This window comes from Eublepharis macularius, chromosome 2 (assembly GCF_028583425.1).
Source record: "Eublepharis macularius isolate TG4126 chromosome 2, MPM_Emac_v1.0, whole genome shotgun sequence".
In the NCBI taxonomy this organism is placed as follows: domain Eukaryota; kingdom Metazoa; phylum Chordata; class Lepidosauria; order Squamata; family Eublepharidae; genus Eublepharis; species Eublepharis macularius.
In genome coordinates, this window is record NC_072791.1 from 155,402,379 (window position 1) to 155,420,353 (window position 17,975).

At 42.3% G+C, this 17,975-nt stretch overlaps 1 protein-coding gene across 4 annotated transcripts in view; it reads right to left on the reverse strand.

Annotated features, from left to right (window-relative positions):
- CTDSP1 (CTD small phosphatase 1) overlaps nt 1-14,775 on the reverse strand; it is a 32,174-nt gene extending 17,399 nt beyond the window's left edge. For all 4 annotated transcript variants that reach the window (XR_008596500.1, XR_008596499.1, XM_054970813.1 and 1 more), the window contains exon 1: nt 14,469-14,775. Coding sequence is in view for 2 of the 4 variants with exons in the window: in XM_054970813.1 (XP_054826788.1) it covers nt 14,469-14,535 (67 nt within the window). In the remaining 2 variants the exon portion in view is untranslated. The remainder of the gene's footprint in view (nt 1-14,468) is intronic.
- Nucleotides 14,776-17,975: the final 3,200 nt, after the last annotated feature.

Below are 17,975 nucleotides of genomic sequence, written 5' to 3' on the forward strand. Positions count from 1 at the left end.
ACTTATACTGAATGGAAACTTTATATTGAATGTTTGATTGGTAGCACAACAGTTTACTGTTTGGGCTTTGTCATATTGTAAATTGGGACTGTATGATATAGTCGTGATTTTGTACAGCATAAATACGCATGTTGTTGTGACTTCCTTGAGCCTGTGTGCTCTTTGTTTTTGTTTTAGACTTCAGGGAAAGCCTGTTAACATAACCATCATTTAAGCTTATGCTCCAACTATAGTTGCTGAGGATGAAGAAATCGAAAACTTTTATGCAAGTGTCCAAGAAGAAATTGATCATATACCTAAACAAGATATGCTGATAATCATAGGTGACTGGAATGCAAAAGTAGGAGATAAAACAGAATCAAACATAGTTGGAAAATTTGGACTAGGATCATAAAATGAAGCAGGAGAGCGACTCATAGAATTTTGTGAAGCCAACAACCTGTTCATTGCTAATACATGTTTCAGGCAACCAAAAAGACGATTGTATGTGTGGAAATCACTAGGTGACTGATACAGGAACCAAATAGATGGCATAATTGGAAGCAGAAGATGGAGAAGCTCTATTCTCTCTGCTAAAACAAGACCAGGAGCTGATTGCACTACAGGTCATGAGTTGCTAATATCAAATATCAGAATAAAGCTGAATAGAAACACTAAAAGAATCATAGTGCCGAAATACAATCTTAATAATATTTCTGAAGAATTTAAAGACCAGGTAAGGAACAGATTTGCAATACTAAGTTTAATTGATCGTGAGCCAGAGGAACTATGGACTAAAACCAGAGATATTATCAAGGAAGAATGTGCAAAGACTACTCCTGTAGCTGAAAGAAAGAAGAAGCCTAAATGGCTTCTGAGGAAACTCTTAAAATTGCTAAAGATAGATGAGAAGCAAAAACAAAAGGTGACAGAAATAGGGTCAAAATTCTAAATACAGCTTTTCAGTGACTTGCACACAGAGACAAAGAAATTTATTATAATAACCAGTGCAAAGAAATAGAAGACAAAAACAAAAAAGGAAGAACAAGAGATCTGTTCCAAAAGATCCAAGAAATCAAAGGGAAATTCAAGCCACAGCTTGGGATGCTGAAAGATCAACACGGAAATACACTATCTGATCAGGACAAAATAAACGAAAGATGGAAACAATACAGTGAAGAACTATACAAAAGAGATGAAGGAATGACAGATACTTTCATCAAAGAATCCTTTGATGAAGAACCAGAAATCCTAGAAAGTGAAGTAAAAGCTGCACTCAAAGCAATTAGGAGAAACAAAGCACCTGGAGTAGATGGAATATCAATAGAGCTATTTCAAGCTACAGAAATGGAGTCCATCGGAATCTTAACAAAAATCTGTCAACAAATATGGAAAACAAAACATTCCAATTCCAAAAAAAGGGAATGCCAAAGAGTGCAACAGCTATCAGACTATCACATTAATTCCTCATGCAAGCAAAGTGATGCTCAAAATTCTACAGCAAAGACCTTATGTGAACAATGGAACAAAAATGCCAGATGTTCAAGCTGGATTCAGAAAAGGAAGAAGCACCAGAGATCACCTTGCAAATTTATGATGACTAATGGAACAAACCAGGGAATTTCAGAAGAAAATCAGCCTGTGTTTTATAGATTACAGCAAAGCTTTTTGACTGTGTGGATCATGAAAAGCTATGGAGAATCTTAAAAGAAATGGGGGTGCCACAACATCTGATTGTTTTGATGCGCAACCTGTACTCTGGACAAGAGGTTACTGACAGGACAGAAAACTGAGGAAAGAGTTGAGGAAAGAGTACAGTTGGCACAGGTGTCAGACAAGGATGCATTATTACCTTCCTACCTGTTCAATCTCTATGCAGAGTAGAAGTGGGCATGAACAGCAATATGAACAAAAAAAAGCCACAAACAGCCCAATCAGCTGTTCATGAGCAAGCTGTTTGTGAGGCCCAGTTCCTGATGAACATGTGTTCGTTCCAAGCCCTGTTCGTGGTGTTCATCAGCCGTTTGTCAAGCCAGACAGTCTGGAGCCTTTCAATCAATTCCCTAGGCAACAGTAAGCAGGGACTTTCTGAACTCTGTCTGAACTCCTATTGCCCTGGAAACCCCAATCTAAGCCCAGGGGCACATCACCCCCGACTCAGGGCCAAGCTACACATGACGAATGACACTTGAACGGCAAGTGTATTTCTCCCTGTTCACTTGCCCTCCACTCAATCCACTTGCCATTCAAGTGTCATTCGTCATGTGTAGCTTGGCCCTCAGCTGCTTGTCAGGGGAAACCCTGACAAGGGCTGAGTGCAGCCTGCTGGGGTTTAAATTTCCCTCTCCCTGCTGCTGCGCAGCACAGGAAGAGGGACATTTAAATCCCCCACTCAGCTGCTTGTCAGGGAAACCCCTGACAAACGGCTGAATGCAGCCTGCCCGGGTGAAATGCCCTTCTCCCTGCTGCTGCACAGCAGCAGGGACAGGGGCAGTTCCCCCCCAACTCAGCCGCTTGTCAGGGGTTTCCTGACAAAGTCTCCACCCCCTCCCTCCAGCCAGCTGGAAGGAGGGAGACTTTGATGGGAAGGAGGTTCCCCACGCCATTTGCAAACTGCGCAGGGAACTTTCTTCCCTTCCAAGTCTCCCCCCTCCCTCCCACGAACAGCCACCCATGAACATGTTTGTGAACAGAGTCATGTTCATGGTTGTTTGTGATTCCCTGTTTGTGGATGGCAATGAGCAACAAACATCGTGTTCCGTTTTTTTCCTGTTCGTGCTCACCTCTAACGCAGAGTATATCATAAGGAAAACTGGATTAGATCTAGAAGAAGGTGGAGTGAAAATTGGTGGAAGGAACATTAACAATTTGAGATATGCAGATGACACTATGTTACTGGCAGAAAATAGTGAAGACTTGAAATGACTACTGATAAAGGTTAAAAGAGAAAGCACCAAAGCAGGATTACATCTGAGCATCAAGAAGACAAAAGTAATGACTACTGAGGAATTACACCATTTTAAAGTCGACAATAAGAAAACTGAAATTGTTCAAGATTTTCTATTCCTTGGCTCAATCATCAACCCACAAGGAGACTGCAATGAAGAAATCAGAAGAAGACTGAGACTTGGAAGAGCAGCTGTGAGGGAGCTAGATAACATCCTTAAAGATAGAGATGTCTCTCTGGGAATCAAGACCAAGATAATCCAAACTATGTTATTGCCCATTATTATCTATGGATGTGAAAGTTGGAAAGTGAAGAAAGCTGACAGGAAGAAAATTGATTCATTTGAAATGTGGTGCTGGAGGAGAATTTTGCAGTTACCATGGACAGCCAAAAAGACAAATAAGTGGGTACTAGATCAAAACAAGCCTGAATCCTCCCTAGAAGCTAAAATGACAAAACTGAGGCTATTGTACTTTGGTCGCATAATGAGAAGACAAGATTCTCTGGAAAAGTCAATAATGCTAGGAAAAGTAGAAGGCAGTAGGAAAAAAGGAAGACCTAAAATGAGATGGCTTGACTCAATAAAAGAAATCATGTCCTCCAGTTTGCATGATCTGAGCAAGTCTGTTAATGATAGAACATTTTGTAAAAATTTTTATTGGATTAGAAACATTGCATATCATTTACAATCACATTCCCTGAAATTTTCCAATTCTAACCCCCTCCCTTCCCCCCCTTTTTATTGACTTCCAACAGTTTTCCAACCCCTCATTCTATTTTCCCTTTACTCATATCAACTTTGATACATTTGTTAAAATATACTTTCAAATTCTTCTAAGCTTGTCTATCATAATTGTGCTATTTCTAATTCCTTCCCTTACAAATAAATAATACTCTCTTAACCTATCTTCTTCAATGATACTAATAATATTCATTTTAATACTCTATGCTCTGTCTTATTCTTTCTAGTCTCTTCAGTACGGGACAAACAATTTGCCCCTCGTTATACATATCTTCTAATACTTCTATAAACATTGCATACATTCATGATAAATCAATCAATTTGACTTATATTCTATATGTTGCTCTTTACTTCCTTTTACATATCCTATCTATCTTAATTATCTTATTTCACCATTGTAAAGCTATCTGACAAAAATAATCAATATATATCCATTTAACATAAGTCAGTCTATTAAATCCACATTCCGTATGCTAGTCTATATTCATACTCCCTTGTACAATTATTGTTTGCTTTCAGAGAAAACATTTAATGTAATTTCTATCCTTATAATTCTTATAGTAATAGCACTACTAATACTCTATATAATAATTGAATATGATATTTGCTTAGAATTATTCTGTTAACTCTCCACCCCCGGTATAGTCACTTCTCTCTTCTTATATTATGTTTCAGTAATTTTCAAACTGCCACAGTTCTCCTCCCACCTCCCATTTTTTCACCAGATATTGTTTCAGCTTCTCCCAGTCCTTGTTAAACTGCCCTGGGCCAAGGTCTCTCAATTTTCTTGTCATTTTATCCATCTCCGCCATGTACAGCAATTTGTAGGTCCAGTCCTCAATAGTTGGCACTTCTTGTACTTTCCACTTCTGCGCATACAAAAGTCTAGCTGCTGCTGTCATATAAAATAACAATGTCCTATATTGTGCTGGGATATCCTCCATTCCCAAGTTCAGTAGCAGGAGTTCTGGGTTCTTATTAACTTGAAATTGTAAAATCTCACTCATTACTTTTGTTATTTCCCCCCAGTACTGCCTAGCTACCTCACACGTCCACCACATATGATACAAAGATCCCTCATACTTTCTACACTTCCAGCATTTATTAGACATATTCAGATTCCCTAGCGCAATTTTCTTCGGTGTCAGATACCAACGGTAGACCATTTTATAGACATTCTCTTTAATATTAGTACATGTCGTAATCTTCAAGGTATTTTTCCACAAGTATTCCCATGCCTCCATTGTTATTTCTTTGTTAAAGTTTATAGCCCACTTCACCATTTGCACTTTAACTACCTCTTCTTCAGTATACCATTTTAACAGTACTTTATAAACCTTTGAGATTTCCTTTTTATCTTCTTGTAAAATTACTTTCTCTAATTCTGAATCCTCCATTCTTATTCCTCCCTTCGCACAGTCCGATTCTCTCAAAAGAATTTCCTGCAATATCTGGATTCTGGAGTCATTCAGTGTGAGCAGGTATAGTTTACCAGCAAAACCTCCTCTGAAAAACTACAACACAATCCATATACAGGCACAGATAGGCAATTTTTTAAAAAAATGTAGAAGCCATGGAGGGAGGGATTCTTATTTCCCCCTAGAAAACTGATTTTTTTTAAAAGTTGAAATATATGAAATGTTTACTTTGTTATCAAACCTGAACTCATTTTACCCCTTTTATAACATAAAAATGCATCATTTATAACTCAGGTGGCATACGAAATTGTCCTATTTGGTATATTTATGAAGTTTTAAAGTATAAGTACACTGTTTAAAAGTATAATACAATGTTTAAGAGTACACTGTCATCCTTAGGCACTTATATTTTGAATTTTTAAATAAATATGTTGTTAAAGTAATAAAATAGGATTGGGTTTGATAAGAAAGTAGGAATTGCATAAATTCTATTTATTTTTTTTACATTAATGGATTTAGAAGGGTGTAACTCTAAATCCAGCATAGTGCTGTTAGCAGGGCTTTTTTGTGGGAAAAGAGGTGGTGGATCTCTCTATTATCACGTGTGCGCGCGAAGCGTGCGTGCGCCACCGGAAACACACAATGATGTCACTTCTGGGAAGTGACGTCACTTCCAGAAGTGACCTCGCAGCCACCCCTCAGAGCGCTCTCTTGATTCAGACCCGCTTGCCTCCTCGCCCCTTATCTGGCAGCAATGTTCCCTCTAAGCAGTGCAGTGTTGTGAGCCAGAAATCTATTTTGTGAGTAGAAAATTGCAAGTTTGATTACGCCTTTTCCAAAACCAGAATCCATTTGAGGGGGGGGAGGAAGGGAAAGGCCGGGGTAGAGGCTGGGGAAGCAGGCGGCCCAGGAGAAGCTCCACCCGGGAAGACAGCCCATGGGTCTTTGGACACCAGGGGCGGAGCCACCTCTGAAATCAGAGGTGCCGGATCTCAGATCTGGGGAGATCCCACTGAAAAAAAGCCCTGGCTGTTAGTTTTCTAGAAGCATAATTGTGAACATACTCAATACTAGATAGAGGGGAAGAGAGCCAGAGCTGTCATCTGCTGTCCCCTATGCTACCAAAGAACTTATAGTTCAGTTTTAAATGTCACTAGAGGAAGGCAAGTGGCAATCCGCAAGGAAAAAGGACACCTGTATACTCCTCTCACAAAGATGGCAGCATTCCTTAGATGCAGAAATGCATTTTAGATCGGAGTGTTGTCTACAGGAATTAACATTCTCTAATGTTTCAGATTGTCATACATTAAAAATCCCGCATTCTACTACACATTCCAAGTGAGTAAAATCTGACATGGAAAATTTTGAAAATCTATACAACATGGCAGATTTAATATCTAAAACACTAATCCTGGCTTCTCAACAAAAAACTGGTGTCAGCATCTATGGATTTGAAATATTTTTCAAACTCTGAGTTAGAAGATCATAAACTACTGAAACTAGAATGAAACCTACCGTGAGGTTTCAGCATTCCCTAGACCAAGGAGCAGTTAAACAACAACAAATAGTCTGTTAGACCAGCCACAAAAGGAGAGGACAAGAACAAATCAAAACAAGCAACCAGCAGAGGCACTACAGATTTCTTCTCAGAACCATTACACTTGCAAATTAGGTCACCGCAGAGAAACACATCTAAGTCTGGCACTCACTGAGCACAGAATGTAGAGAAGATGGTAAAAGAGTCCCAGACCTAGAACACAAGTGGTGGTAAGTTCCAAACACTAACGGGGGGTTCAGATTCTCACAGTGTCACAGGCATCTCTAACCACAGCAAACAAAAAGCAGGAGCTCAGTGTCTCCTGCTTTTGCTGCCTTCTTGAATCTGCAAAAACAGTGGGCTTGTCAAGTATCTTGCCATCCACATTACATGGTATTCAGGTTGGCATGCAGGCTTGCGTTCACAGTAAGAGATCAAATACCAGGCCACGATCCAGCATCAGAGTGTGCTAAAATACACTGAAATAAGGAAAGTTATTTCCCAGCATGTTTACTCAGAAGTAAATCTCACTGAGATTGGTAGGACTTACTCCCTATTAAGTGTTTTTAGAATTGTAACCCAAATGTTCCTACTGGACTGTGGTTCAAGGTTCTGCTTTGTTTTGCTTTCTCCAAGATGTAGTTAGTTGGCATTAGAGTCTCCATTCCTTTGTACACGATGGAGCACTGATGTCACTCAATACAAGCATCAGGATGCTCACCAACTATAGAGTCACTAGTAGTTCCAAGTCCTTCCACAGAACCTTATTTAAGTAAAACATTTAGTTGCTTGTACAAGGTGAACAATAGCGATGCCACTGTAAAATGGCAAGCCCAAACTTGGCTGAGCATGACAGGATTCAATACTGCAATGCTGGGAGAAACGATATCTGCCAAACCTCCTCCTGCCATGTAACAAAGGCAGCCCAAGGCCAAACAGCTACAAAACCATCTTTAACCCCCCCCCCAGCAAAATGTAACCATTTCCCAAACACACCTACACCTTGTAGATTTTTCTGAATGTGGGCTTATGTGCATGAACATACTCTGAAGTTCACATTCTGAAAAGTCTATGAAAAAATATAGATTTCTGTATATGAGTATGTTCTGAACAAATATCTTTACTTCTGCTTGACAAAATGTATAACATTTGATTCTTTTCCTAAAGTGTCTTTCCATAGTCCTAAGCAGTCACTTAAGCAGCAATCCATCTTGAAATATGACACTGGTACTCCTCAGAGGTACTTCTGTACAATGGACCTGCAATATTCTTTCCTCTCAATAAAAAGAGGAGGGGAAGGTCATGCTTTCATATATGCATGAAACATATACGTCACACGTTACTTTAGGTGACAAGCACATGTCCACTTCACAACCATGTAAGCTGAACCACTGTTAAGATCTTATTGAAAGGTCTAATTATGTCATAGTAAGCAACATATTATTTCAAGACAAAATGACCTTACTGTTGCCCTTCTTCTATCACCAATGAGGATTCTGTCATACTGCTAAGATGCCCAGCACACATGGCATAGATGCTCCACACATATGGGGAGGCCTTTTATGGGCTCTCCCCTCCTTTACTGGCTTGAAAGGGAAATAAGAAAGGAAAACAGACCTCCACCAAGATCCTGCGTTGCTGGATTTATCTAGTGCTCCAGGCCAACTTTTTCATGTTCCTAGCTTGCTGATGAAAGTAATCCAAGATTTTTACACTATGGCACATTTACTTGTGTTACACTGGGAAATATGAAAGTCTACGGATGGGATATGAACAAAAAAGTGATTAAGAGCATGGGAAGGTTTGCAGGTATGAGGAAATTGTTGATGTCCCACCAGCCACCTCATGTACTCCTACAGCTTGATTTATATCTAATGATTGTTTTGCATTTTAATAGTGCATTTCAGGCGTACAGAGAGTTTCACGTATCATCTCCCAAGTAATCCTTACAAACAGTCCTGTAAAGTAAATAATACTATTAGCCCACATTAGATATGAGGGTAATGGTTTGGCTTAGGCCACCTATGGAGTAGCTGAGATGAGATCTGAACCTCCTCCTCCCCTATACACACATACATATTTACAATGAACATTCACATGACAATTAGACGGGGATGACTCTAAGTTTTGGGGATCCTCAGACAAAACCCACCAAAGCTCCTTCATAACCTTTCAGGGGCAGAGGGAAAGAAATGTGTGTATGACTCAATGGTGCACTGTGAACATTCCTTCTTTTTGGCATTCCCCCATGCCTTAGTCTCCCCCAACACCACATATACCTGGTGTTCTAGCAAAACACAATAAATTTTACCATTTCTCTTTATGTTGCTTAGCTGTCATGGTGGTGGAGAGTTCTCACTTTGCCCTGGGAGGGTCAGATGCCACTCCTAGAGGAAGCAGCCTGATGCTGTTCTCACTTAGCTTCCATCATGATTAAATTACAACAACAACAACAACAACAACATTTGATTTATATACCGCCCTTCAGGATGACTTAACGTCCACTCAGAGCAGTTTACAAAGTACGTTATTATTATCCCCACAACAAAACACCCTGTGAGGTGGGTGGGGCTGAGAGAGCTAGAAGCTGTGACTGACCCAAGGTCACCCAGCTGGCTTCAAGTGGAGGAGTGGGGAATCAAACCCCGTTCTCCAGATTAGAGTCCTGCGCTCTTAACCACTACACCAAACTGGCTCTCCAGCAGCAATCCAATGCTTCCCATCATCCCATAATCCCAGTGCAAACGGCTGGACATTTAGCTCAGTGGGTCCCCACAGGTCCACCTCAGGCTGCAGGAGAAAATGGGAAAAAAATATTTCTCCCATTCCACCCCCACCTCAATTGTAACCGCACTTAATTTGGTCCCTGGGCATGTTTCCTGTAGGTTTTATTGAGGCAAGGAAACTAATCCATTAGTTTCTCCCCTGGCTTCTCAGTATTTGAGATGCTTCCCATGTTTATTCCAGGAATCAAAATTAAGCCATTTTAAGTAACATTGTGACTTAAATGTGTCACATAAATGTGTTCCTCTTTGATTGGATCATGCGCATTGCATACACTTCTACCAACAAAGTACATGGAAATATATTATCCAAGGCCAGTAATGCTACAAGGATGCTCCTGGTTTTATGACATATATGAGTCCCTCTCTGAAACAGACCTCAGCATTAACCCTTTTCTAACGCTTTGATACAGAGGTGAATTTGTGATTTAAACATATTGACTTGCAGCTGGTTACTCTCTTCTGCTAAGTCTTCCTTCAACAGAGAAAAATTTCCTCCAGTGGAGAATGACTTCTGATGAAGAAAAGGAATTCTTTATCTATTGAAAGAAGACTTCAACAAGATTGCCTGATCTCGCTGGGGCCCTTGAGACATTTTTAAACGGCCAAATTCTTATCTAAAATGGTGTCAAAGTCCACAGGTCCAACCCATGGACACCATAACATCTAGTTTGGCCCTTGGTGGAAGGGAGTCATAGGATCCAACTTGGTGGAAGGGAGTCACAGGATCAAGCCGCTTGATGTGAATAAAGCTAAAAACATGCTGGGATCTGGGAGAAGACTGGTTCAAACCTTACCCAGGCTACCAACTCACTAGGTGAGTTTACACAAACCACTGTTCTCTCAGGTTTCCACCTGCAGTATGACAATAATGATGTTGGTCTACTTTAATAATAAAACCACCACCACCACCACCATTCAATTTATATACCACCCTTCAGGACAACTTAACGCCCACTCAGAGCGGTTTACAAAGTGTTATTATTATCCTCACGACAATCACCCTGTGAGGTGATACTTTATAGGGCTGTTGCAAGAATTAGTGTGAAGGTCAGTGAATACAATGAATAATATAAATGCTATAAACAGTACACACAGTGTGTTGCTTATTTTTAGTAGTAGTATTTAATTATATTATCAGTTTCTCTGCCTTGGAAATATTTTATTGAAAGACTGGTAAAATAATTTGTTCTAAGTTCATTTTTAGAAGAGAAAACTTTTATAAAGAGGCAGTCTTTGTGGCTTAACAATACGGTTTTAGAAGGCCAGGGCATTCTATTTCTCACAGGGACATGAATGAAACATGTTTCCAAGCCTTTATGTTGACTGAAGCAGTTGACTGAAATGGTGGAATTCTGGATTGTAGCACTTCAGATTGAAGGTGAGGAAGTCATATTTTGACTACTCACTCACATATTTTTTTAAAAGAACTTCCCGTGTGGTAAATTAATATATCAGCGAGAAAGATTTAGCATAGCCATCTTGCCAAGGTGCTAGTTTAGTAAACTATACCCTCAACACACACATTTCCGACCTCAAAATGGTACAGTTCTGCAGCCTACCAACTAAGAGTACGAAATCAAAATGCTGCTTGCGAAGAGAAGGGCTGCAAAGGGCTAGACACTCAGCTGAACAGCAAGAGGCTGAAGGACCATGACTTGTCCATCTTACTGTAGAGTAGGTTGATAAGAATAATTAAGCACCTTGTGTGGCAAGGGGATCGTTTAAAGATTCTCTCTTGATCAAGAAGGAAACAAATAAGGAACTTACTGCAATCCTACCCTGAATTACTCCTATCTAAAACCAATGATTTCAGAGGGCTTAGACTGGGCTAATTCTACATAGGTTTGCACTGTGACTGGGAGTTTTAAAGATGGACACTCCCTTCATTAAATCCACAAAGCACAAACACATATCGAAGGAAATAAACTGCACCTACTTAAGCTGGTATAGAAAACCAGCCTCTGTTTCTCTCTTGATCCCATTAGTATACATGACACTTATGGAAGTCAGAGCTGTACTGACAGAACCAAATATGAAAGCAAAGGATGTGTATTTCTACAACAAGGTAAGTTTGTTATATTTTATACTGTTTTGACGTTTTGAGTTTAGGTTTCAAATAAGAGAGAGAGAATGTCATTTGTGAGATTTGCTTTGTACACACAGTTTGAACCCTTCATTTAAGATCCTTTCTCTATATTTTCCTCCAAGGATGCAAGAACTCAAGTCTCTATAAGAACTTTAAGTTTCTATACATCTGGCTCTAGGGCACAGCTCTGACACCATATAAAAAGTGAGCACAGTGTTTTCGCCCAGAAAGATTACAGGTTCTAATATAAGCCTGTGCAACTTGTGACTGTGCAACTTGTGACTCACCAAGGGGAACACAGCCCACCAGGCCCCTATTTTGGTTGCCAAGAGTGGCAGGGATTATAAAGCACCTGAAAGGCTAGAGATATCTGGCCATTGGCTTGGTGGGTCACAAGCTGTGTCCACCAATTCAACTGTTCAGTCACTGGTGTTGAAGCCTACGGCAATAACCTGCTGCCTTTAGCTCTAATTTGTTAACCCAAAGCTCTAGCCTGAACCCCCACCAAGACTGAGGCCACATTCAAAAGAGGCTGTTTCCCCCTTGACCATGGCTAAGAGTACCCCAAAGATCATAGCATCTAAAGACAGATCTATCCGTCTTGTAACTTACCAAGCCAATCATATCCCATTGGTCTTTTATTGCCAACTGCAAGGTGTTTGGCCCCCATTTTGGAGTTTTAGGCAGGAAACAAAAACAGAATGTTTACTGAGTCCCTAATGGGGCTCAACATGATCTATATTTGGTTCAAGAGGTTACAAGTGGGAGCAGGTCTTTGGAAATTTTTCAAGTTGGATGCTTCTGTAGTCTACAAAAAGAGCCATACCTGACCCTTCAGGAAGCTTCTTTAACAGCAGCCTAATACAGAGAAATTTAGCAAGTGAAGCTTTTCATACTGTTTATTCAACTTCTGCATGTCAGGCTGTTAAAGACACAGCAGCAGGGTCAAGAAAAAAAAGTTGGCTCCTGCTAACCAGCTTCTTCGCTATAGTGCCAAGATTACCAGGAAGTGTTGGGACAAAATCTAGGACAGCTAGCAAAGCCGCACGGGGGCGGGAATGCTTTGGTCCTTGTAAAATCCAGCATCCAGAAGGGCCAGCAGCAATGGCAACTTTCCATAGCTGGTGGGGTCCCTAGGAACAGCTTCTTGTCCATTATTCTTCAGCTTGCGTCTACGTATATACTTCATCTAGAAACAGGCTGGAGGAAACGAAGGTGTAAGAAGATGCTGTTTTTGCTAGCAAATCAAAGCCAAGCTACAAGTGACGCCTGACACAGGTTGGACACTTGTCAGCTTCCCTCAAGTTTTGATGGGAAATGTAGGCATCCTGGTCTTGCAGCTGTAATGGAGAGCCAAGCTGTAAAACCAGGACGCCTACATTTCCCATCAAAACTTGAGGGAAGCTGACAAGTGTCCAACCTGTGTCAAGCGTCACTTGCAGCTTGGCTCTCAGTGATGTGGCCAAATGGGGTGGGATCTGGATCCCAGATTCATCCACCAGTCTCCAGATATTTAATGGATAAGTACTTACTCATCCACCACATCTGGCTCCATTAGAAAAGAACCTTCTGCAAATGTTTATCAATACTTGGCACAAGTCTGTGCAACACTTGGGCTGAAATCCTAAGGATACTTTCCTGGGAGTAAGCCCTATGAATAAAATTGGACTAACTTCTGAGCAGATGTGCTTGGGATTGCTCCCTTAGGATCTCAGTAGGCTTGTCAGCTCCAGGTTGGAAAATTCCTGGTGATTTTGAGGGTGCAGCCTGGAGAGGGTGGGTTTTGGAGAATGGAGGGACCTCAGCAAGGTATAATGCCATAGACCCCACCCTCCAAAGCAGCCATTTTCTCCAGGGGAACTGGTCTTTGTCACTTGGAGATCTGCTGTAATTTGGGAAGATCTCCAGCCACCTCCTGGAGGCTGGCAACCCTATGGCACAGGTCTTTCTCCCATGGCCAGTAACCCAATTTCCCCACAGCAGCGATTATCCGAACCTACAGTACAATCCTAGGCAGCCTGACTTCTAAATCCATTGGTTTCAATGCACTTACACTGGAGTAACTCTGCTGAGGACTGCACTACCAGCCCCTCGGATGCAAACGCACTTTCGATTTAGATCCTCCCCAGAAAAGCAACGACTGAACACAACACATCCATCCGACATAAGGGGAAGGTATACAGAGACTAGCTTCTGTACCAAGCTAATAAAACCTGTTGCTGAAATACACAGCAGCACCGCACACACAGGAGGTGGGGACTGCACCCCAAAATCAGCAATGAATGATAAGCATTATACTTGATAAAAAATGTTTTTACAAACCTCTTCGGTTAAAAAACAAAACAGAGAAACTAATCTAGGAACCCACGACGTCAAGCAAGCCTACTGAAAAGCCTCCATCCATGCGGTGGGGTTGCAGTTGGGGGGTGGGGTGGGGGTTGCATAGTCTTTGCACCAATACACACAACACACACATGTGTGTGCAAAGCGATGCATTACTACCTCCGTGGACCGGAGCGGGGCTGGGCACAGGTTGGAAGGTGTATACCTATTTGGCGGCTCTGCACAGTTGCACAAATCTGTGTGTGCAAGAGAATGCTGTATCAGGAGGAGGCGGGCAGCTCGCTGGATGCATAAAATAAACAAACGGGCCATGAGCTCCAGTCCCCCGCAATTACTTGGCACAGGCGTCCAAGGCCGGCGTGAATCGCCGGTGCCCGCGACAGGGTCTGTATAGACTCCCTAGCACACGCGCGCACACACACGCCCCTATAGACGTACGCAAAGAAGCTCGAGGTCTGGGGGAGCGGAAGAGCTGCTCTGCCTGCCGGAGATAGCGGATCCGACCCCCTTTGGGTAAAGTGTGGCTCGGGAGGTGGGGATTGAGAAGCTGCCCTCCCCCGCTGTGGCCCCCGCGGCATCCAGCCACTCTGCCCTCCCGGAAGGGGGCTGCGTGCGGGTCACTGGCATTACCTTTCTCCTGCAGAGGAGTGTTCACCTCTTCCTTGCTAACCTGGGTGATAATGGACCCGCTGTCCATTAGACCAAAAGTGCGGAGCTCTGTCTTGCCTCCTCCAATTGTCTCTCCACCGCTTTGGGGAATTTTTCAGGAGTTATGGTTGTTAATAATTTGTTTTCAAAAATTAAAATTAAATTAAAACGGAAGGGGGGAAACAAAGGGTGGGGAGGGGCAGGGGGAGACGGGGAAAGGGGGGAAAACAAAACAAAAAAGGGGGAAAAGAAAAAGGCAGAGGCGAAGGAAACTTTGTTACAACATGGAGTTCCCTCTTCACGATTTCTGATACAAACATGGAGCCCAGGCGCGGTTTCAAGCTACCCCTTAAAAGGGCAATGGCTGCAGTTTGCGTTGGATAAGGGAGTAGCGGCGTCCGAGCAGCCCATCGCCGCCACCATTCCCGGGGAAGGAGCTTTTCTCCACCGGGATTGTTTGGAACGTTTTTGGAAAGAACGTGTGGTCGAGGGGCGATTTGAGCTGTATTTGCAGGCTGAACCGATCATCAGACCCCCAAAGCCTGTGTGCGTGTGGTAGCGGGGGTGGGTGGGTGATCCGTTCAACGAGGCAACCCACCAGCCCCGGAATGGGAGGTAGTGGCAGCATGCTTTGGGCCCATTGCAGCTGCCTCTGAGTTTGAGTGCAGCGTTTTGCAAAGGCACCCCTCGTCCGGTTCGTGGGACAGGCTCGCTTTCTCGATCAAATCAATGATCCCTACGAATCTAGAAACTCCCCCCCCCCCAATTTAACGCTCGGGATCCGATGCACCAGAAGGGAAGGAAGGTAACACGAAGTGATACACCCCCTACCGTTTGTTCACTCCTAGTCAGATAAGACAAGTCTTTCGCAGCACTGCTTTTCCTGTATAGAGGGCTATAAAGCTGTCTTTGTAAGGACTCTGCATCTTCCACAAAGATGGGTTCCTGATTAGTAGCCATTTTTCCAGCTGCCAAGAAACAGGCAACGCTGCCAGGTTATCCACTTGGAGTCCGATACTTCCACAGGGGTGGAATTATCTGTAAGATTTAAAATACATTAGCATCTTAAGCAACCTTACCCAGAATTTAAATTAATAGGACCCCAGAATAAAGCTCTGGGCTGACAGTTGCCAGATTACCTGGTTTACTTCTCTGAGGGCTTCTGAGACGAAGTCAAGGTTATTGGTGGACCAGTTTGAACCTCAAGCAGGGAGAGACGGCTTTCTGTGGGTCAGAGGAACCGAAGTGTCTATTGCTTCCTAACCCCAGGCCCTTTCCTCCAAACCCAGTTCAATACCAGAAGTTGAACTGGGGAGAAGTTGCCCATAGTGACAAGGCATGGTGAGATAAGATGCACCAGGGTCATGCACGCACATTGGGTTGTAAAAATCAGACACCTCCCCATCTTGTCGAAGGCTTTCACGGCCGGAGAATGATGGTTGTTGTGGATTTTCCGGGCTGTATAGCCGTGGTCTTGGTCCAAGACCATGGCTATACAGCCCAGAAAATCCACAACAACCTCCCCATCTGTTGCCTGACTTTAGATGTGAGCAGATGTCCGAACATGTATGGCTGCCTCATCTCATTTGGCTTGGCTCTTTGTGAAAATAGTGCAGTTTACACATACACTCCTTTTAAAGCTGTTTTTTGCAGACACTTTTTCATTATTAAAACATTTTACCCCACCTTTCCTTGCGGTTCAAGGTGGTTTACAATAATAAACACATTTACAATTAAAATCAAAATAAAAACCCACAAATCCCTCCCCTCCTTAAAGATGCCTCTCAAAACTGCCTGTCATTTAAATATCCTCAGAAACCATGACAAACAGGTCTTGCAGCACCTCCGAAATATCTCCAAGGTGGGGGCTCCCCCACCTCTTCAGGAAGCCCATTCCACAAAGCAGGGGTCAGAATGGAAAATGGCTGAGCTCTGGTCAGTGCCAGGCAGGTGACCCTGAGAGGTGGGATTGTCAACAGATGACTACTTGAAGACCAGAGCTGAAAGAGACTGTCCTTCAAATATGTAGGTCCCAGGTTGTGAAGGCCTTTAAAGGTCATAACTAGCAACCTGAATTGAGCTTGGAAACAGCCTGGAAACCAATGTAATTGTTTTTAAATGGTTAACATGTTACCAGCAGTTAGCCCCTGACAATAGTCAGGCTGTTACATTGTGGATCAGTTTCCAGGTTGTTTTCAAGGGCAGCCCCACATAAAGTGTGTTGCAGTAATCCAGCCAAGAGGTTACAGAGGTGTGGATCAGCATGGCCAGATTGGCAGAGTCTAGCTAACAAGAGAGTTGACAAACAAGATGTAGCTAATAGAAGGTGCTGCTGGCCAACATGCTAACCTGCTTTTCAAATAGCAAGGTAGGTTTATGAGTACCTCCAATCTCTTAACCTGCTCTGAAAAAGAAAACTTCACTCCACCTAGGACTAGTCAGATCCAGAATATCAGTCTTCCCAACCAGCATTACCTCTGTCTTGTCTGGATTCAGCTTGTTCTGCTTTAGCCACCTGACCACGGTCTCAAAACACCAGTTCAGAACCAAGATGCATACATATATTAAAGAATATGGGTGAGAGAATAGACCCCTGTGGCACTCCATGAGACAGATCCCATCCCATATTCTACACCTCTGGTGCAGATTCTTCTGTCAGACAAAGAAGAGTTAAGCCACTGGCTCTGTATTCAAGTGCTACGGACATAGAGCTATCATAAATATTGGTTTGAGTAGAAGAGGCTAGCCAATTAAATCTGCTTCTGATAATCAGTTTGCAGAAATCAGTGAGTAGCCACTTCCACACGGGTTATCTGTTCTGGGTTTAATTCTGCTGGGAATTGGGTTTTATCATTCATTCATTCATTCATTCATTCATTCATTCATTCATTCATTCATTCATTCATTCATTCATTCAATTTTTAGCCCACCCTCTCCCCAAACGGGCTCAGGGCAGAGTACAATGGGACAATCGATAACAATTCAAACATTTAAATACATTTAAAGCCCCGTAACAATACATATCTGAGCAACATCTCAGATGGTGCCCCCATCCAATTCCCCCAATCATAATATAAAACAGAAAAAGGATGTGGAGCATTATTAATATTATTCTGGTAACTTCCCTTGTAAGGGGGGCAGATGATTCCATAGCCCCAACCCAACCTGGGACTGGCCTCAAGGATATGCCTGGCGGAACATTTTATTCCTTACGACATTATGATGCAATTGTGCACCTCCTGGGTTTTTCCTCAGTCTTTCTCAAACCTGCTTCACTCTCAAGTTCTGGAAAACACACTTGTAATTATGGGGTAAAGTAAATACACTCAAAATGAATATTATACTTCAAATTATATATATGTTATGTGTGCAATTCCTTTTATATACCTTGTAGATATATTCATAAAATTAATACTTTGTTTTGGAAATGTATGTGGGGTTCAACACTATCCAAGATTTCTTTAAAGAGGATGCAACTTTCAGTTAATG